Source organism: Cyprinodon tularosa, unplaced genomic scaffold (assembly GCF_016077235.1).
Source record: "Cyprinodon tularosa strain WSP-4 unplaced genomic scaffold, ASM1607723v1 ctg318, whole genome shotgun sequence".
In the NCBI taxonomy this organism is placed as follows: domain Eukaryota; kingdom Metazoa; phylum Chordata; class Actinopteri; order Cyprinodontiformes; family Cyprinodontidae; genus Cyprinodon; species Cyprinodon tularosa.
In genome coordinates, this window is record NW_024039028.1 from 489,890 (window position 1) to 512,572 (window position 22,683).

The 22,683-nt window shown below is 38.7% G+C and overlaps 1 protein-coding gene across 6 annotated transcripts in view; it reads left to right on the plus strand.

Moving 5' to 3' along the window:
• The first annotated feature begins 6,363 nt into the window (after positions 1-6,363).
• The window catches only part of lcorl (ligand dependent nuclear receptor corepressor-like), a 33,823-nt gene continuing 17,503 nt past the window's right edge, over positions 6,364-22,683 (plus strand). For 2 of the 6 annotated variants that reach the window (XM_038292777.1, XM_038292782.1), the window contains exons 1-6: positions 11,550-11,648; positions 12,379-12,444; positions 16,687-16,775; positions 16,881-17,007; positions 21,480-21,671; positions 21,771-21,843. In XM_038292777.1, coding sequence (XP_038148705.1) covers positions 11,558-11,648; positions 12,379-12,444; positions 16,687-16,775; positions 16,881-17,007; positions 21,480-21,671; positions 21,771-21,843 — 638 coding nt within the window. In that variant the 5' untranslated portion in view covers positions 11,550-11,557. Of the gene's footprint in view, positions 6,433-6,454; positions 6,574-11,549; positions 11,649-12,378; positions 12,445-16,686; positions 16,776-16,880; positions 17,008-21,479; positions 21,672-21,770; positions 21,844-22,683 lie in introns of those variants that run through there. The other 4 variants (XM_038292779.1, XM_038292781.1, XM_038292780.1 and 1 more) reach the window with 4 other exon arrangements.

Below are 22,683 nucleotides of genomic sequence, written 5' to 3' on the forward strand. Positions count from 1 at the left end.
GTGCTCCACTCATTGTTTGGAACTTCATATGGATCCAAATTATTAATAATGCTGATTTTGTCAACATACCAGTCCGTGGCTTCTCTATTTAATGTGTCCTGGTAAATTCCAGATCTTTTTCGGGATTTTAACATCTTTTTTCTCTCTACTTCTACGTCTCTTCTTTCAACAACAACATTGTATCAGAGCTATGTTTACGTTTGCGTAGCTGTCAATATGGCCGCGACATCCCACAATGCAACGTGGATCCCGAGCCCTATTAGAAAACACAACAAAATAATAATTAAAACACTAGTACTATAAAACATGGAGAAAAGTAAAACTAAACACTTAAAAGAAAACATAACAGAACCAAGACTAGGACAGTAACTGAGAAAAAAAAAACAAAGAACACAATAAAATAAGAATTAAACCGTAAAAACTAGGAAACAGAGAAAAGCAAAACTGGATACTCAAAAGAAAAACATGACAGAAAACAGAAACCTAACATTCATAGCCCCGGTTTCTTTAATGTTTTAGATTTTTTTGTGAATAAATAACTTGAATAAAAGACTGTCTACCAAATTTGTTTAGAAACTAAAATGTTTTCCCTTTCTTCTTTGCTCAAACTCTTTCAGACTGGTAATAATAATCTGTAAACATCATTAGTCTTACCACAGATGCAAGATTTGGTTTAGGTCAGGACTTTGACTGGGTTATGCAAACACATAAATATGCTTTGTCTTAAATCACCCCAAGGTAGCTCTGGGTGTTTGTTTAGAGCCAGTGAAGCTGAACCTCCATCCCAGCTATTTTTATCCTCTGATAGTTTCAATACCGTGTAATTACTGCTAAAAATGTTAATTTAGGACCTAGCCTTGCTTTAAACATCCCTACAACTTTCTTCCTGACTTATCTGCTGTGTTTCTATAGTCTTCATGATGCTGTTTGTTCACAGAACCCCAAATCGGATAACACACTCTCTATTCACAAAAAGGAGACTCCTATAAACAGGTACTAGGCCTATATTATTTGCAATTATCAGAGTTAAGGGGTAGAATAAAATTGCCACGGAGAATTATTTAACTTATTTTATCATGTTTGCACTACGTTGGACATAAATCCAGTAGCAACAATATAAATAATAACATGGCTGATCTAATTCTAGTCTTAGAAATTCTAAAAGACAATCTACTTATTATTCATTAAACACACTGAGGTTTGTCATCACAGTCTTTTCTGGATGGTGTGTTTGGAGTTGCTGAAGCTGTAAAACGAGAGGAAATTAAAAAGTTTAGCTACTGTGTTGCTCTTCTGAAATGCATAACAGGATCCAGATGTGCTCTCAGCGCACAGACACCTCTGAGTGGCCCTTTTAAAAGCTGTTAGGACTGAGTGGAACTGAAGTGTTAAAAGTTTGGGCTACTGCAGAGGCTGCAGAGGGACCACCACCTCAGTGCTGAGCTGCTGTTGCAGACTTCCTGATGGCTCCCTGTCAAAGCTAGAGGTAGACGACTTTGTTAGGCTATCCGTGCGCTTGCATGCATGGCTCCTGGACATATGTGTGCTTTCAGTGCTCAAAACTCACATTATTATTGTGACCCTGCCTGGAAATAATCACCGCTTTCTTCAGGGCACAGCCGGCTGAATGCTGTTGGTCACGCTCCGTCCACCAGACTTTCATCATCATCTCAAGAGCGACAGAACCTTAAGTCAGCGTGACAATGAATTCCAGCTGGCCCTGTGACACTTGCAGCCTTCTCCGTGCTCTACATGCAATCACATTTGTCTACCTGCTCTCCACAGCTTCTAATACCTGGATCAGATATGTTTTCTAATCAGCCTCCCAGCATCTGTCCCTCTCTTAATAACTTCCACATCCATCATGTTCTTCAAATACTTTTCATTGATTCTGTAGGAGTGAATGCAAAGCTGGGTTAACCTGAACGTGGAGCATAAAGATCAGTACCAATAAGGGGATGCTGTCATCATTGTGCTTCAAACTTGGTATTATGCATACAGTAAGACATGATGTCCTCTTTGGCTATCACAGAACAGCCGTTCTCATGCTGAGAATTAAACGGCTGGAATATTTTTGGGACTTCTGAAATATGTTCTTTGCACCCAATTTCTTAGAACACATGTCAAACTCAAGGCATGTATGCTGAATCTGGCCCACTGCTGCTTTTTATCCTGCCCTCATGGCAAAATAAAAGGCACATTGTGTCATGAAACAGAGCCATATGTTCTTTTAAAGTATGCAAAGTGGATGAAACTGATACATAAACTGTAGTAAAGTTGTGATACCAGAAAAGTGAGTTCTTTGTAAATAAAATAACGAATTTAAAACATTGCTGCAACTGGCTCTGTTAACGCAAAAGTGGATTGATATTAAAATTAGATTGACACCTCTGATTTAGAGGCATCAGATTAATGGGGGGGTAAATGTGATGGCACAGCAAACACTATTATGTTTTGGTCGTTTGCTTGTATTGTTTTTTTGTTTTGTTTTTTTTTCTTGTTAAAAAAATCCCAGGTATCCCCTTTCATCCACCTTACATTTATGATGTAAGGTGGAAAAAAAATAAAGATATGTAAAAGCATATGGAGACTGTTGGCTTTAGTAAAATACAATGGCTCCCCCTCCTGGTGTTTTTTGGTATCATTTGGTCCAGTGGATGGATGGATGGATAGATAGATAGATAGATAGATAGATAGATAGATAGATAGATAGATAGATAGATAGATAGATAGATAGATAGATAGATAGATAGATAGATAGATAGATAGATAGATAGATAGATAGATAGATAGATAGATAGATAGATAGATAGATAGATAGATAGATAGATAATGCTTTAATATTAGAAAATGCTGACATGAGAAAACAAAATCTAGAATCCAAACCAGTTTCAGATGAACTGGTTTAGATGGAAGGAAACCAGTGGGCTAAAGTATATGTACTAGAAGATAAAACACTCTCATAGAATATCCAGTTGGATAAAAGTGGACATGAGTTTAAGTGAAAGGAACAAAATAATAGAAATATAGTTAAATATGGGAAGGGCACAAAACTGCCGATAAATTGGCTAAAAGGCTTTGGAGGATAAAATAACATTAAATATTCCATTAGGAAAGGTTAGACTAAATCATAATCTATAAACAAAAGAAAAGAAAAAAAAGAAGAAATGTGGCAGAAATTGTGTGAAGAACACAAGAAAGGCAGAAATGTATATAAAACACAAAAATCTAAAATTCTGAAAACATTTTGAAGAACAGAGGAAGTCTTAATGACGAGATTACAGGTGAGGCATAAATATTTCAGGGATGTTGTGTATATATTGGAGAGAAAAAAAGGAACAAGGGTGGGGTTGTGTAGAAAAAGGGTAGCAAATGGGCATCTTTAACTAATCATTATTCTATATCAACAGGATACAAAACATTAGTTAGTGGAGGTTGTAGAGTTATAGACGGTGTGTGGCAGCATAAACTTTTACTGTCAGCTGATAACAGAATAGAATAGAATAGAATAGAATAGAATAGAATAGAATAGAAAAGAGGAAATATAAGAGCTGTTTAAATTAAAGTTGGACCACTTGTTCCAGAGCAGAATGAAATAGGAATTGGAAATCCTCAAGGAAGTCTGGTAAGTTCAACATTATTTTCAGTTATAATCAATTACATTTTTATAGACGTAACTTCAATTTATGGTAAATCCCTAAATCCCAGCACATTATGGAAAAGAGAACAAAATATCAACCATCTTATAATGAAAATTCAAGAGGGGATAGATAAAGTTTGAAAGTATAGGCTGTGTTTGAAATTTTCAGTGGAGAGGACTAAATTCATGTTGCTCACAAATAAAAAAAAGTAAGAGATAGTAAGAAGTTAATTTATATAAAAGAAATAGATGGTAAATGGCCCGTACTTATACAGCGCTCTTTCAAGCCGTGCGATTTGACCAAAGTGCTTAACAATATTTGCAGTCATTCACCCATTCACACACACTGATGGTGGCAAGCTACATAGTAGCCCCATAGTGCACTGGGGCTCACTGAGAGAAGCGAGGTTGCCATACTCTGGCGCCACCAGTCCCCCTGGCCACCATCAGAAGGCAGTGCAGGTAAAGCGTCTTTTCCAGGGACACAATGACTCTGAAACAGTCCGGATGCAGGGCCACTGTCGCCACTGTCTGTTGGGAGCTTTTATTTTCTGGGCTTTGTCTTTGATTAAAAAATTAAGTTGGAAAAATCACATACAGTAGATTATATTATCAAGAAGAGTAAAAAAAAGCACTTAATATCATGAGGTATTTAACAGGGTTATCATGGGATGCAAATTTTGAAACTTTTAGAAATATTAATGTGTCACTAATCCTGTCAATAATAGATTATGGATATGTACTATATGAGTCTGCAGCCAAAACTTGGTTAAAGAAACTAGATTTTACATAAGCACAAGCACTGAGAATCTGTTTAGGGGCAACTAAGACAACTCAGGTTTATGGGTTGTAAATCGAGTCAGGAGAAATGTCACTATGTAAAAGAAAACAACAACTGATAGACAATTATTGGATATATTTGAAAAGCCATAATAAAAGTCTTCCAGTTGAAAAAAAAGGCATTAAAAACTTGTTGGGAAATTGGTGAAATTTTTTTCAGGGATAATAGTGCAAAAATATTTAAAGTATACAATAAGGAGCTGAGCCCAACAGTTTTGTTGGCTTTATAACCAACACGATCATTGAATCCTATTTGTGTTGCTAGATCACTGACAGTCTATAAGAAGAGAAACACAACAGAAATCTGTCAAGAACTTTGTAATCAAGTGGGAAAGAATAGTGAACAATTCACCCTTCTATGTGGATGGATCAAAGGACCCTGAACAGAAGCAACTGGAATAGGAGTAGTGATTCCTATATTACAAATTAAGATATCAAAAAGAACATCAAACTTTTTAAGTATAAATGCATTAGAATCATATGCTATTATTGTGGCTTTAGAGTGGATATAGGATAGTAGACTAAGGAAACGAATAATTTGTAGGGATTTATAGAAGATAGAATAGAATAAGATCATGCCAGTGTCTCCTAAATGGCCGCCTTTTCGAGACAGGGAAACATCTCACTGAATGGTATAGTTGTAATGGTTTCTGCACAGATTCAGCTCCGCTATCAGAGAAACCCTTTCAATAAACCAATCAAACGTCACTAACCTGTCTTGGTTTATTTGGATCCAGTCTCTGTCTCATTACAGTAGTGCAGAGGTCACAGCTTAGCAGACCGCAGTCTCGATCCAGACTCACCTACTGGCTAATCCGGACCCAACCTGATTTAAAACATTTACTGAGTAACCCTAACCCTATGGCGTGCTCAAAGATTACCCCGAATTTTCTTTTTTTTTTACAGCACCAGTGGCTGGTTTTTATGGAAAGTAGGCTGACAGACAAGGGGGTATGAGAGACATGCGGCAAAGGATCATAGGCCAGATTTGAACCCAGGTCACCCGCGTCGAGGACTAAGGCCTCTATACATGGGTTATGTGCCACCGAAGAATGCCCTGCAGATTTTGACTAACTTTGGCTCAACCTGCTGCTGTGAAGCAGGATTTTCTACCCTGAACAGAATAAAAAATAAATGTGGATCCAGGCTCAAAATGAGCACCTCGATATGTGCTTGAGAATGACTTTGTCTCCATTCAAACCCAGGTTTAATACTTGCAGGCCAGCATAAAGCCCACTGCTCTCATTAAGCCAGAAAAAAAAAAGTAATTCAGTTCAGGCGTTTTAAAAAATAAGGGAATCAGGAAAATGTTTATATACAAAACTGAACAATTATTGTTCTCTAACTTCAAAAAACACTTTAGATTTTAAAATGGAAAAATGTTCTATTATTTTTATTTTAAAATTCAATGTATATCATAGACGTAATGTATAAACACCTAATTTTATCTAAATGTTCATTTCAGTTTAAAGAAACAGATTATAATTAAATATGTCTAGAGACCTTTACTGGTTGATGGTTTTCTTTATTCGGACCTTGCTGATTTTTAATTGGTTATCCCTGCTGTAGTGGATGTAATAGCACAATAACATATCACATGTTGCTTTTGTGTGTTTTTTGTTGTTTTTTGTGTGTATTAAGTATGATATTCAAAGAAATCTTTAGAATTATAATTGAGTTTTACAAAAGGGCTGATGTTTAATGATATCGGGGCACAGTTTAATAATGAAGTGGAGAAAAAGATTTTTCGTTTTTCAAGCAAAGTTGAAGAATTTAAGAATTAGGTCATAAAAATCCACTAGGTGGCAGTAATGCAACACACTATGTTCGCAAGCTGCCCTTATAAAAAATAAAATAAAATAAAAAACAAAGAAGAAGAAGAACCCGGATGCAATACGTAACGTCCTGTTGGCGCCATACCCTTCTCAGAAGCGGGAAGCGGGGTAGGAAAGGTATATTGTGTTATGTGGTGTCCACATTTAAACTTTTACACAAACCATCTTTAGGGAAACATTGGAACTTATTTAGACATTATTGTTCCATGAAGACCATCGGTTTGGTGGTCTGGACCTTTTTGAAACCATAATTCCTTTGTAAGTTTTAACGTTTTTAATTAAATAAAAGCACATTAATTTTCTTACATGCTCTCCATTTAGTATCTCTCTTATGTAGATGATAGGCTGTGATCGTGTTTACTGGTGAGCGGTACAGATTTAATGTGTTTTATACAGAGGTAATTATCCCCCTTTAACTGGTCAATATCACTTGTCAATGTAGCACAAGAATCGGGTAAGATCATTCCTTGTTTTGTGATATATAATTAAAACGCTAATGCATTTTTTACACAATGTAAATAGTTGATTAATGTTATGGTCTTTTTTTCCAGAAGACTCGGGCTTGAAAGTAGGATGTTACACAGTGTGAAGCATTTATATGGGGGTATTTGTCTAGAAAAATGTAAAAGCATATGCAACGTGATAAATAAATGAATTAAATGTAATCTTTGAATTCATCAGAATTAAGATGTAGACAGGCTTGCGGAAAGATGAAGATTGTGTTCTGTTGTGAAAAAGGAAAGTGCAGATTTAAGATCAAGAGAATATAGGTCTTTATTGATCTGTGACATAAGCAGGTGCAAAAGAAGTTATTGCACAACAGTAGTATAGCTTTTGGATCAGCATCAGATACACTACTCAAAACATTATATAATATTCACTATCAAGCCTTGATATTATGTACTGAAGCTGTCAGAACAACTCCAACATCAGCTTTACTATTAGAGATGGGAGAGCTTCCACTTCAGATCAGAAGATTACAGTTAAAGACCTTTTATTGGTGTCATTTAAAGGGCCAAAATGACAATCATCTGTGTCAAGAAATTTTAAAACCTAGTTGGGGAAAGTAAAAAAAGTAATTTAAATTATTTTGGTTAGAATATAGAAAACATTATAAAAGACTTTGATTTATGTTATACAAATATCAGTCAAACAGTTCCTTTTTCACCAGTTCATCCATCTATATTTCCTAAAAGTGTTGTTGATTTTACTTTGTTGGAGAAAAGGAAACCTGTTAGATTCAATTTCAGTACAAATTTATTTAGACAATAAGTACTATGGATATGTCCAAGTTTATACAGATGCTTAAAAAAATTTAAATTGCAATAGTGGCGTGTCATTCATTGTTCCAGAATTCAATATTAAAACATGTAAAACAATTACTGATTGAGTATCCGTTTATGCAGGAGAGAGGATGGGGATCGTCTTGGCTTTAGGGTGGATTGAGCAGGGGCGCAGATAGGTTTTTGAAACTGTGGGGGACAGTTACTATAGGGTTTGGTCATCGTGACGTAAGCACTTCGCGTCGCCGCCATGTTGAATGCGTCTTTTACCGCAGCTCAGACTACTGCCTATGACTACCACGTACTGTACTCCCTCTCAGCCGTGTTTTAATTTTATTAATTTCACCTTAACTTGATTTCAACCATGGTAAACCGTTGCTGTATTGTGGGCTGTAACAGCTCAACACATGATCGCCATGGAAACATAGAAAATGGGTTAACTTTCCACCGCTTTCCTGACTGGAGGCGTAACCATGGAGACCAAGCGTCAGAGATAAAGAGTCGTCGGCTAGCTTGGATCGCGGCTGTAAGACGAGCGAACATAACTTTCCACAGTATTCCAATGTCATTGAGAGTGTGTTCCCTGCATTTTCATTCTGGTAAGGTAAAGATGCACGGTTTTATTTTATAGCCTACATTGTTTCTTTCCTTCAAAGTTGGGATCTTTTACGGGAAAATAATAAAAACGGCAGCGGGAAAATGCTCAAATATGCGAGAAACCCGGAGGGTTGGCAGTTAACGTTACTAACTACACCTTTGAAACACATAGCAGCTAGTTAAAAGTACATTACATGCGTGAGTGGTTGTTAGCATTAGCGGTTAGCAGTTGCTAAACTAGCAGGTTCCAGAGCCCCTCTGATCACAGCTTACCTTCGTACGAATTACTGTGTTCCCACTGTTTGCTGGCTTTATGATGTGCAGCTCCTGAACCCATCCATTCATGAACTGCACATGAGACTCCAAGGACTTGTAGCTTCGGAACTGTTTTGAAGTATAGGCGCTCACTCATTGGTGCTCCACTCATTGTTTGGAACTTTATATGGATCCAAATGATTAACAATGCTGATTTTGTCACCATACCGGTCCCTGGCTTCTCTATTTAATGTGTCCCGGTAAATTCCAGATCCTTTTAGGGATTTTAACATATTTTTTCTCTCTACTTCTGTCTCTTCTTTCAACAACAACGTTGTGTCAGAGCTATGCTTACGTTTGCGTAGCAGTCAGTATGGCTGCGACGTCCCACAATGCAACGTGGATCCCGAGCCCTATTACTGGCTATTACTCAGCTATGACAACCCATCAATCTTAATTGCCCATCATTGCAAGAAAATAACATGTATTGGTACCAAGTACTCACCAAACATGCCACATGACGTGTGAAAAAAAAAAGGTTTTATTTAAACATGGACTGACTTTAAGTGCAGGCTGTAAACACACAGAAACACGAACAGCAAAGCCTACATATATACAAAAACAAATTTGTAAATAAGTACTTTACATGGCTTTTCAATAAATGGCCTCAAATGAAGAAAGTTGTGTGTCTACTTTGTCAAGGACTCTGTAGAACTCCACTTTGTGGTACTCCACAGCAGATTCTGGCCTGTGTGCAGGTGCTGGCCCAGAATATCTCTTTGGGGGCCTATGTGTTAGAGACAGCTTCTAGGCCATATCCACTGCTTCCTTAAAGACTGCCTCAAAGTGGGCTGGCTTTCTTTTGTCCCGTAATCTCTCTTGGACAACTGAGACTGCAGAGACCATGCCCTCCAATGTCTGGGTGCTTTTTTGGAGCGATGTATTCAGCACTTCCAGTTCGCTCATTACATCTAAGGCCAGTGAGCCCCAGTAGCCCCAATTTCAGTAAAATCTCAGGCTTTTAAATGTTGTAAAATCACCCATAAGTTTTAGGTGTTTTAGTCCTCTATAATTAAATTTATACATTCAAAAAACATAAGGAAGTTATTATCAACGTCTCACTCTACTTTACAGCTTTGTATTAACATTGCTTTAATGTGTGTTATTGTGTACAGCTGGGGACTTTAAGGGCCATGTTAATTATAGATTAAAGAATTTACTGTTCTGCAGTTTAAGCAATTGTCATATTTGTAACATCACTAGTCTTTCCTGTGACATGCACCTTTTATTTATTTATATACACACACACACACACACACACACACATATATATATATATGAGAGAGAGATTCTTTCCTCCGAGTTACAGTGACATAGACAAACTTGAAGATACATGACATCCTCAAATTTCTATTCTATTAAAATTTCTGTATCTGTATAATGGGTCTGTTCTATATGTTGTCTTCTCAATTCAGAAGGCCCCATGCCTGTCTTTGCCTAGGGCCCCAAATTTCCTAAATCCGCCCCTGTGTAGTGGAATTTGTCTAGCTTTGAAGTTAGTTTTTCTCATGATTCAACCTGTAACAACCTAAACCATTTGGCTTGGCATAAATACGGATTCAAGTAGCCTACTGTAGCCTACACATTTCTGAAAGACCCCCAACAACTCCAGAAAAAGTCGGAACAGTCGATTTAATTATAAATAAATAAATGCCAGTCGATTCCCCCTGCCTCCCGCCTTATGACATTGGCACCTCTCTTCACGCTATTCTCACTGACCGTCTCCACTCTTTTTTCCACGGCGACATCGAACAGACAACCAAAAAAATGCAAGGTGATATGATACCGCAATGAACAGTTTACTTACAGTTGGTGCTTTTCGAAAAAAGGATGCAATTGTTTTCTGTTTTTTCGGTTTGGCTGGCCTCATGTTGATGTCCGGACTCCGGAACTGTCCCGCCACTACTGTCTGTCTGAGTAACCATGGAAACCAGGCTCGAGACGTAAACGCCAGAGACAGGATAACTGTTAGATTAGAATCTCTACGACGCAGGCAGCCTGCAGTTAAACAAAACGATTGCCCGTCTATGATCTGACTGTTTTATGTTGTTGTTGCAAAGCAGTAAATTAGAAAAAGCTTTTTGATTTTCTGTGAGTTTCGCCATATGTTTTTTTTTTTTTTTTTTTTTTTATAAAAGTGGGGGGGACGGATTGAGGGTCATTCGAATCTGTGTACGTCAGAACACCCCTGACGTACACGCTATCTGCGCCCTTGGGATTGAGGAACTTCGTTCTGTAACAACCGATTCAAGTTCATCATTATATTCAATAAAAAATAATCATTCTATCAGTAGACTGGACCTTCAATTAGAGATTAATTTTTTTATTTATAGAATTCAGGAAATGGTTTAATAGTTATTTTTACGTGGATACCATCACATATAGGAGTAAAAGGAAATGAGTTGGCAGATAAATATGCAAAACGAGCTGCAAAAAATAGTTATATTGATGTAATTATACCATTTAGTAAATAAGAAATCAATCTATCATTAAACAAAAGGTTATGGAAATATGGCAGAAGCAGTGGGATGAGGATAGAACTGGAAGGTGGCTTTACAGTATTCAAAGAAAAGTTGGTACAATGAGGAGAACAGGAAGAAAGAGGAAACCATTATGTCTAGATTAAGTTTTGATCATATAAGGTTAAATAGTACATTATTTAAAATAGGAAAACATTCAACAGGAAATTCCGATTTTTGTTTTCAAGAAGAGACAGTAAAACATGTTTTGTTAGTCTGTTCTAAATGCTCTGTTGAGAGAAGGGAATTAGTCGATTACAAGAAAATAAAATATACAAGATATTTTGGACAAACTTTCTACTTCTAAATATTATTATTATGTAATGAATTACATTAAGAAAACGAAATTGGTAGAAAGAATAAAAGATTTATTAACTTGATTATTCTAATATTTTTACAAAGAATTTATTTATAGCGTCCCTATCCGTACTCCATTCCAGTAGATGGCGGTAATGCACTTCAATAACAACCGCCATAAAAAAATATAGGAAGAAGAAGAACGCCTGAACGGGACGGGGGGGGGGAAGAATGGCGGACCAGTGTGCTAAATGTTTGGCAGAAAGGAAAGGGTTTCGGAGGGAACTTGATTCTTGGCGACATAAACTTGTTCACTGCGTTGGTATGAAATACGCTGCTTCAGTTTTTAAAACCAATTAACGGATACGACAAGCGCCTGCAAAGCAGAGAGCTGCTCCGAGCTGAAGCTGATTGGCTAACTAGCAGCTAACCCTTTGTCCAAGTTTGGCAGTTGTGTTATCCGGTGTTTCCTATTTGTGTATTTTTGTAACCCGAAATGTGTCGGAACTCTTATCACTGTGGCATATATCATATGCATGATGTAGTAATCACGAGTTTGCTTGCTGACACAATCATATTTCGACTATGCTAATGCGATGCTAGGTTTAGATGTAAGCTAACGTTTAAATGAGATGTTTTGTTCACACGCAGATAAAGCTGATGTCATTGAGAATCTATACCACCTTCTATTTCGCTGTTACTTAACATTTAGCGCCATGTTAAACATTGTTTTGTATTATTGCCTCGGACACACAGTTGTGTCCAGATGATGCTAGCTCTGTCTGTGACAACGGTCAGTTTGGTTTTATTTCTAATATTAGCTCAAAGATAAAACTCATTCTGTACACATTCTTTGTTTTAACAATATGTAGATTGTTGATAAAGAGGCTTTACTAAAATAGTATATGCAATGTTGCTCTAAAATTTAACCATACCGTATCAGAACGGTATGCCGTCGTTCTATCGATTTACTGTGACAAATTACAATATGTCATTTAAAGTAGGAATATATTGTTTAAATGAATGACAATTTGTTGATTTTTGTCTTGCAGGGCTTGAAACTATTCTGGAGGAAATCTATGGCCCAATGCTGCTGAGAGACTTTAATTTATGTATGGGTAGGTTGTTGATCCTTTACAAGCGTTTGACCATGGTATTATTTTAACCCTGTCAAACAACTAAATGTACTTGAATCTCCATACTTTACAAGTTTGTGGAGTACATTGATTTAAAAATTTGAAGGTTTCTTAAAATTATTCCTCTGGATAACACGTATGTAGGTGTGAGGGTTTCACTCGCTTTTTAAGCAATTGTCTTTGCAGGGCTCTAGGCTATGTTTTTGCATTGTTGCTCCTAAATCTCAGTTAACACAACTTTTTAAAATTAAATTTGTTTTAAGGTTTTGCAGCACAGGTTTGCTTTTGTTTTTTTAAATCCTTGTGCGTTTCGCTTAGGCTATTTAGGCTTAAAAAGTATCTAGGTAGATATTAAATAGGAAAATCAAAATGAAATAAAAACATTGTATTAGGTGTTAAACTGAAAACCTCATTGCTTGATACCTTAGTGGTTATTCTCCATTGCAGACAAATGGCCCTCGCTTGTTGACGTCCTGTGGTCTGGCAACATTCTCTCTGACAGAAATCTTACAGGGCCGTTTCTCTATTCACAAGAATGCGAGTATGGACTTGTATCCAATTATGTTCTTGAGAAGAACACAGGAAAGTGTGGACTTGGGGAGAACTTGAGAACGCAGCATAAATCTGGGTCAATTGGAAAAGAGGCATACTTGTGACGTCAGCACACGCTCGGCTCGTCTGGAGCTGCATTTCACCTCCTGTTATTAATAGTCTCAAGATAATGATAAATTCTTACTTTTTCATTTAGTGGGGGAATAATAATCAGCATAGAATCACAACTCAAATTAATATTTAGCTGAATAAATTATCTTAAAATGTACTTTCATAGAATAACAGCAACAGAAAAGAGAAATTTAAACTTACTACTCTGAGCTCTGTAAGTGCTGCCCTGGAAATATGCTAGGGCAGCTATCAATCTCGAGAATGGACGAGTCTGCTCTGATGCAAACTCGGTAGGGAGGAAGTGGCAAAAACAACATCCATGTATTTTTTGCGTTCTCGGCCTTCTTGTTCTTGTGAATTGGAACAGTACTAGGGCTGAGGCTGATGACGTTTCACAAGCACATGAAAACACACAAGTACACTTATTGAGAAACGGCCTTGGTTTACATCCACTGATTATTATTAGATATCGCACTCGCTAATGAAAAGCCATCATCTTAGTTTCAATGTAGCACAACCTGAGTCAGAAAAAGCAAGTTGGTGATTAGCCGTTTTTAATTAAATATGTATTTTAAAGGTTGGGAAAAGCAGGGTTTTGAGGAGTCTGAAGAGCTATTCTGGAATTTATGAAGAGGAAAAAGCTCTATTGTTCCTGTCTCCCATATAAACCCATTATTTTACTGTGCTGGTTTGGTTTTCTAAAAGTAACAGTGATTATAGCATTATATCATATTAGAAACTAAAACAGCCTTTACTCTTGATTTATGATAGCAGCAGTGTCTGTTATCAGTTTGACTGAGCTTTCCTGGAATTTACACAGCTTCTGTAAAGTAGAAAGGTTTAATCTGTACAGATCAATCGGTTTTTTTTTTGTTTTTTTTTTTTTATTATTCTATTATTTCTGCTGTAACAAGAGAAAACCAACTAAAAGAAACAGGCATGGGATATAGGCGTATCCTGAAATCCCATATCCTCCATAACCGCTCCGTTCCAGATAGCCTGTATAAAGCAAAGCCTACAGCATCTGTATTTCCTCCGTCTTTCTCTGCTCTGAGTTCCCTGGAGCTCGATGCGAGAATGCGCATTATTATTTGTTAATTCATAGGCACACAATACATGGTAATGAGTGCTTAATTTAATATGACATAAGAAATCCCCAAGCAGCATCCATCAGCATATGTCTTTTTTTTGCTCATTTTCTTTTTGTTGTGGATCTTTGTAATAAGGATAACTAGGAACATACAAAATTCCTGCATCTCGTCATCCATGTCTGCAATAAGTTTCCTTTGATTTGATGAAACTCCTGAACCTCTCAGTATACCGTATTTTCACGACCATAAGGCGCACCGTACTAAAAGGCGCAGTCTCAGTTATGTGTGCCACTTCTGTATTTAACACACACATAAGGCGCACCGGACTATAGGGCGCATTTTTTATATACAGGTACATGTCCTCTACTACCTTTAAATACCTCTACTGCGTATTTAAAAATACAGCGGGGGCAAAACTGAGTATGACTGTGCTTTATTCATGTATTTATTACAAAGTATTAATCAAACCTGGCAGCTGGCCATGAGACAGACACATTGCAGATGACACAGCGCTGTGATCACTCCTAAATTAACTTAAAATCCTGAAACCTGCCGACGGAATATGTTCGCTTTTATTACCGGTATCCTGGTGCCTGCAGTTTAAATTATTTAGGTGGGCAGCCACCGCGTGAACCCGGAGGCTGCCCAGCCTAGAGGCTGCTGATGAAAGGATTTCTACTGTCGGCGCAACGCTGGTATGTGGGGGTCTGAGCGCCTCCGACAGAAATAGATAATCTGGATGAACTGACTGCAATTATGAAGTTTTCAGGTGGACTTTCTCACTTAAAAACATATTAAAACAACTTTATTCCCACTGATCACAGCAAATATAGCTGCAAGATTTAGATTATTTAGATGAAAAAACACCTGCCAGCCACCGCGCTGAAGAGGAGGAGACCCGCCCAGAGGCTGCTGTTGAATTAAGTTTTCAGGTAGAAAAATAGAGCGGGAGCAAAACTGAGTATGATTGTGCTTTATTCATGTATTTATTACAAAGTATTAATCAAACCCATCAAAGTCATCATCCTCTGTTTCTGAATGAAACAGCTACGCTAAATCAGACATGCCAATTTCCCCTTCTTCGCTGTCAGAGTCACTTTCCGTGCAGCGCGGCTCCTCAGAAATAATGCCGGCTTTTGCAAAAGCTTGAACAACAGAGCCAGCAGACACGTTAGTCCAAGCATCTGCAATCCATCCGCAAACGGTGGCGTAACTTGCCCGGCGCTGCCTTCCACTTATCCTGAAACTGTGGTCTCCGTCGGTCATCCATCGCTCCCACGCCGCTCGCAGCCTTACTTTGAACGGCCGCTTCACACCGATGTCGAGCGGTTGAAGTTCCTTTGTCAGACCCCCCGGGATAACAGCGTTCATTTGATTCACCTTTTTTTTCACATCGGCTGTGAGATGGGCACAGCCACGCTTTCATCATCTCCTCATCCATCCAGCCTTTTTCATTTAATATCATATGTCATCAGAGCGCTGTGTCTGTCTCGCTGTCAGCTCCCAGATCAGCTTCTCTGATTGGTTGATGCGGCGCGTCCAGCAGCAAAACTTCAATTTTTCCATCTCGAGCAGCAGCAGCGCGTTGGCGGTGCGTCAGATGCTTAAACGCTTCCCGACGTGCCCCCCTGCCGCTCAAAACGCGCTGCGGGACCTTTTGCTGCACCTATACGCGCGTCAACCATTGACTTTGCATGTAAACTCGCTGCTTCTGCTGCACCTGCTGGGTCCGGTTCACACCGATGTCGAGCGGTTGAATAACAGCAAGCACAGCGTTAATTTGTTTCCCCATGTTTTTGAGATCAGCTGTGAGATGGGCACGCATGGAGTTACATATTAACAGCGATGGTGATGAGTGGAAAAAAAACACCTGGTCTCCTTACATTCAGCCACTCTTTCATCATCTCCTCAATGATGTGGTCTCAAAAGTCGCAGTTACAACACACATAGGGCGCACCGCACCATAGGACGCACCGCACATTTTGAGGGGAAAAAAGACGTTTAAGTGCGCCTTATAGTCGTGAAAATACGGTAAAATAAATGTTTTCATCTAGACCAATCTGCTTCCTTGTTTGTGGAAGTACCAATATTTTGCACCCAGTAATAAAATTTAACCGTCTTAGTTTTTGGGAATATATAAGAATTATTCACTAATTTGTAGTTACCGAGCAGTTGTTACCCTATTTTATCGATGTTCTTTTTTTCCTGTTTGGTGCGTTTGTAATTGCGAATCTTTACCTGGCTAGCTTCCATCGGAGCAGAGCGAAAAAATAGCTTGGCTCCATGCTTGGATGGTACGTGGACAATGACGTGCAAAGGTGTAGCTATGGATGTGGAACAGTTGATTAAAATTACTGCAAAAGTGCTCCGCAGGATTTACTTGAGCAAAGACAGAGGATGTGTATTCTGGGGGTTATCCTATATGGGCAGAGTTTTATTTGAGGAAATTTAGAGTTTTTATGTTTGACAGGCTGTGAACCTAAGAAGGTGGATGACTGGTCAGCAGAAGCAAGTGTGTCGCATTGTTCGTTCTGTAACCTGCCATTGGACAAACTCAGTGTAAGGATTGTTGAGATGATCAAATGCATGATATCTTCTCTAGACACACAGCACAGTCCAGTCTGAAGAAATAACCAACAAGATAACATGTCTTTCTCCATATAGGACCAAGTACCTGCAACTGTATCACCTCTTTCCTCGCCCTCTGATTACTCCCCTTGTCAAACCTCAACCACATCTGAGAGCAGTCAATCGGCACATAAGTTCCTTCAAGCTGTTTTTCATAAGAAAGGTCAGTTTATTAACATGTTCCTTGTATCACAGCCCAAAGTCCACTTTTCTGCATTTAACCCGCATTTAATTTAATAAATTGAGTCTTTGGTGTCCTGCTTAATTGTTTTTCTTACATTTTCATGCCAATCAGTTCTCAATAGGGATGTAAATAATTGACTTGCTATTCATTATCAAGTAATGGTTCATTAGATAAAACGTTTCTTCTGTCTGGTGAACTGATAATTAGTGTTGCACCGATACCAATACCAGTATCGAACTGGGCCCCCGATCCAGCACTAAAATGGTGGTATCTGTATTGGCGAGTACCAACAAATAGGGTACTGATAGCATTTTGAGAGCCAAAAGTTTATTAAACTATTGTCACTAGGGCTGGGTATTTTGGCCAAAGTCCTGAATCGATTCGATTTTGATTAATACAGTTCTAAATCGATTATTTGGATTCAATCCGTTTTTACAATAATGAAAGTGGTTCACCTGTGTTTCCAAATACTCATGTATTTTAATTCTTCCTGTTACATTAAACACAAAGTGCAAACTTATAAATCAGACAGTTTAAACTTGAGATGTGAACTAAACTGTCTCATAAGTGCAAACTTGTTTGTGAAAAGTGAAAAAGTGAAGCCTCACTTGAGCAAGCAGACGTGACACAGTGGGGACACAGCAGACATGCATGAGCTGCATTATCTCCTCTGCACAAACCATACAGGTGCTGGTCATAAAATTAGAATATCATGAAAAAGTAGATTGATTTCAGTAATTCCATTTAAAAAGTGAAACTTGTATATTATATTCATACATTACATACAAACTCATATATTTCAGATGTTTATTTTGTTTAATTTTGATGATTACAAATGACAACAAATGAAAATCTCAAATTCATCATATCAGAAAATTAGAATATTGTGAAAAGGTTCAAAATTGATGGCCCCTGGTGCCACACTCTAATCAGCTAATTAACTCAAACCACCTGCAAAAGCCTTTAAATGGTCTTTCAGTCTAGTTCTATAGGCTACACAATCATGGGGAAGACTGCTGACTTGACAGTTGTCCAAAAGACGACCATCGACACCTTGCACAAGGAGGGCAAGACACAAAAGGTCATCGCTAAAGAGGCTGGCTGTTCACAGAGCTCAGTGTCCAAGCACATTAATAGAGAGGCGAAGGGAAGGAAAAGATGTGGTCGAAAAAAGTGTACAAGCAAGAGAGATAACCGCACCCTGGAGAGGATTGTGAAACAAAACCCATTCAAAAATGTGGGGGAGATTCACAAAGAGTGGACTGCAGCTGGAGTGAGTGCTTCAAGAACCACCACACACAGACGTATGAAAGACATGGGTTTCTGCTGTCGCATTCCTTGTGTCAAGCCACTCTTGAACCACAGACAGCGTCAGAAGCGTCTTGCCTGGGCTAAAGAGAAACAGGACTGGACTGCTGGTGAGTGGTCCAAAGTCATGTTCTCTGATGAAAGTAAATTTTGCATTTCCTTTGGAAATCAAGGTCCCAGAGTCTGGAGGAAAAGAAGAGAGGCACTTCATCCACGTTGCTTGAAGTCCAGTGTAAAGTTTCCACAGTCAGTGATGGTTTGGGGTGCCATGTCATCTGCTGGTGTTGGTCCATTGTGTTTTCTGAGGTCCAGGGTCAACGCAGCCACATACCAGGAAGTTTTAGAGCACTTCATGCTTCCTGCAGCTGACCAACTTTTTGGAGATGCAGATTTCATTTTCCAACAGGACTTGGCACCTGCACACAGTGCCAAAGCTACCAGTACCTGGTTGAAGGACCATGGTATCCCTGTTCTTAATTGGCCAGCAAACTCTCCTGACCTTAACCCCATAGAAAATCTATGGGGTATTGTGAAGAAGAAGATGCAATACACCAGACCCAACAATTCAGAAGAGCTAAAAGCCACTATTAGAGCAACCTGGGCTATCATAACACCTGAGCAGTGCCACAGACTGATCGACTCCATGCCACGCCGCATTGCTGCAGTAATACAGGCCAAAGGAGGCCCAACTAAATACTGAGTGCTGTACATGCTCATACTTTTCATGTTCATACTTTTCAGTTGGCCAACATTTCTATAAATCCTTTGTTTTTATTGGTCTTCAGTAATATTCTAATTTTCTGATATGATGAATTTGGGATTTTCATTTGTTGTCATTTGTAATCATCAAAATAAAACAAAATAAACATCTGAAATATATGAGTTTGTATGTAATGTATGAATATAATATACAAGTTTCACTTTTTAAATGGAATTACTGAAATCAATCTACTTTTTCATGATATTCTAATTTTATGACCAGCACCTGTATTTGCAGCGTTTTCTGTAACAACTACAGGGTGTTTGCTGGTCAGCCTCCATTTGTTAATGTCTTCAGTCAACCTATTGGCTATATTTGCAGCTGTCTGGCTTGAAGTCATCTTGAGTGCATCTTTCCTGCTCATTGGAATGTGAACGTCACTATAAAACTAATTGATCTCATTCGCTAGACATCGATATTGCAAAAATGTAAAGGAATCGATTCGAAGTCAATTGAATCCATTTTTCTTTTTTTATCAAGCCCTAATTGTCACCCATTCCAGGTAGGCAATAAAAGGTTCTACTGGATTCACTTTGTATTAGTCTTTTTTCTGCTTCACAAAGGTAGGCAGCAGCTTGACAAAGCCATGATAGCAATTATTTTACATCTTAGTAGTATATATATAAACACACACATTAATTTCGAACATATGGTATTGGTATCAGCCATTACTGCACGGAAGGTATCAGGTATCTGTATCGGGGCCAAAAAATGGCATCAGTGCAAAACTATTGATAATGCCTGGTTAAACTGCTGTTCCCCTTCATTCAGAAGAGGGTGCTGCTGTTCCCTAAGCAGACACACCCTGCAGGTGGCTGAAGAGTAACGATACTAAAGCATGCTGGAACAAAATCCAACAAGCATTGTTATTGTACTCTGTTTAATGGCAACAAGGATGCAGAAAATACTTTATGGGGTTCTGTGTATAATACACTGCTCAAAAAAATTAAAGGAACACTTTGAAAATGATGTATTAGGAACTAAAGGATGCCACATCATTAGATGGAAATGAAAATAATCAAACTACAGAGGGCTGAATTCAAAGACACCCCAAAAATTACAGTGAAAAAATTATGCGGCAGGCTAGTCCATTTTGCTGAAATTTCATTGCATCAACTCTAAATGATATTCAGTCATTTGTATGGCCCCCACGTGCATGTATGCATGTCTGACAACATTGGGGCATGCTCCTAATGAGACGACAGATGTCGTCCTGGGGTATCTCCTCCCAGATCTGGACCAGGGCATCACTAAGCTCCTGGACAGTCTGAGGTGCAACCTGGCGGCGTCGGATGTATGGAAACATAATGACCCAGATGTGTTCTATTGGATTTAGGTCAGGCGAGTATGGGGGGCCAATCAATGGTATCAATTCCTTCATTCTCCAGGAACTGCCTGCATACTCTTACCACATGAGGCCGGGCATTGTCGTGCACCAGGAGGAACCCAGGACCTACTGCACCAGCATAGGGTCTGACAATTGATGCAAGGATTTCATCCTGATACCTAATGGCAGTCAGGGTACCGTTGTCTTGCCTGTATAGGCCTGTGCGCCCCTCCATGGATATGCCTCCCCCAGACCATCACTGACCCACTACCAAAGCGGTCATGTAACGATGTTACAGGCAGCATAATGTTCTCCACGGCTTCTCCAGACCCTTGGGCTCTTGGAGTGCTCCTCCTCCTTGCACAAAGGAGCAGATACCGGTCCTGCTGATGGGTTGCAGACCTTCTTTGGCCCTGTTCAGCTCTCCTGGAGTAACTGCCTGTCTCCTGGAATCTCCTCCATGCTCTTGAGATTGTGCTGGGAGACACAGCAAACCTTCTGGCAATGGCATGTATTGATGTGCCATCCTGGAGGAGTTGGACTGCCTGTGCAACCTCTGTAGGGTCCAGGTAGCACCTCATGTTAACATTAGTGACAGTGACCCTAGCCAAATGCAGAACTGGTGGAAAAGAGTCAGAAAAGTTGAGGAGGGGAAAAAATGTCAGTGTCCCCCACCTGTAAAATAATTCCTGTTTTGAAATCAATATCCCAGAAGTTTAATTAACTTGATGCTATACTCTGATTACAAAATGTTCCTTTAATTTTTTTGAGTAGTGTATAAGCAATTGATAAGCTCCTTAATTCATGACCTGAAAAGTGCCCATTGGTCAAAAATTGATGCCTTGCTACCTTGTTTTGTTCTTGTTGATTTTCAAAAATGTTATAATTGATCATTGATAAAGTCCTTAGATATGCTGATAAGCAAATACGTGTGGTTTTCAGCTTTAAGTAGCCTTTGAATTCATGTCTTTGCTTTATCGTGGACATTTTCAAATTGTGAGCTAAAATGCATTTAATCTTATCTTTCTTCTCCATCTTACCCTTTCTGTGATTCAGATGTGACCTTGGATTGTGATCCCAAGATACCTTTGGTTGCTCAGGAGCTGATGAATAAAATTATTCATCAGTTTGCTGAGGAGTATGCATCCAAGTGCCTGCTCCCTACCACCACAAATGGCATTACAAGACCCTCATCTCCACTGTCAGAGACCTCAGATGCTCCCCTGGATCTCACAGTGAACAGGACAAGTGAGTTACACTCAAGATAATGTGAAACACTGTTGAATGTTCTTAAAATAAAGAATTCATACAAAGCTAAAATCAAAAACTGTTTTTGTGTCCTTAAAGATTGTGTGTTAGATCTCTCAAACCGGAACTCTGCAAGCTCTGCAATATCAACATCCAATCACAGCGCCTCAGGGTAAGAGTTTTTGATGTTTATTATTTTAAAGTTCTCTGATACCAAATAAGATACACTGATGAGGACAAAAAAATGTTGGTTTTCAAAAATACCTGGGTATTAGACATTACACCTGAGTATTTAACCAAACTGGTGCTGATGATCTTTTAATCTTCTTTCCAGTCAATGCAAGACAAAAATTATACTATAATACTAAAATTCTATTTATTTACCTTTAACTTCACGATTACCATTTACGATTAATCACCCATTCGGTAGCTCTTTGGCTGAATGAATCTTCCTGTTGAAGGTTTATGAAAGGTATCCAAATCTATTGAACCTTTTTGCACATTTATTATGTTTATTACTTTGCAATTAAAATATAGAGTGAAATTTGGGGTTGTAATCACACAAAAACATTACAAGGGTGCGAGTACTTGTGCAAATCAATGTAAAAAGCAGCTTTTATTTAAATTTGCTGCTGTCTTTCGATGGGGTTGACTCTTTTATCTCTTGAGCGGTAACGTCACAGTAAAGGCTTCACCATTAACAAAAAGCCCCGGATTAGACAGTAAGGACATCATTGCAGTGCCTCTCAACGAATTAACTTTCTTTCTGAACTTTTTACGACCAACATGTAAAAGTCCCTGCATATCTGAAAGTTACAGGGGTTGTATGCCATTCAGACTGTCCCACCTGGACGTGAAGAAGCTTTCCTACAAACAAAGACAGTGTTGGTGTGTGTGTGTGTGTGACTGACATGCAGCAGTGTATGAAACAGACTGAGAACATACATGAAACAGTCGCAGTGATGTTACCAACACAAGGAATAAAGGAGTGGACCCCTGGTCTTCACCCCAC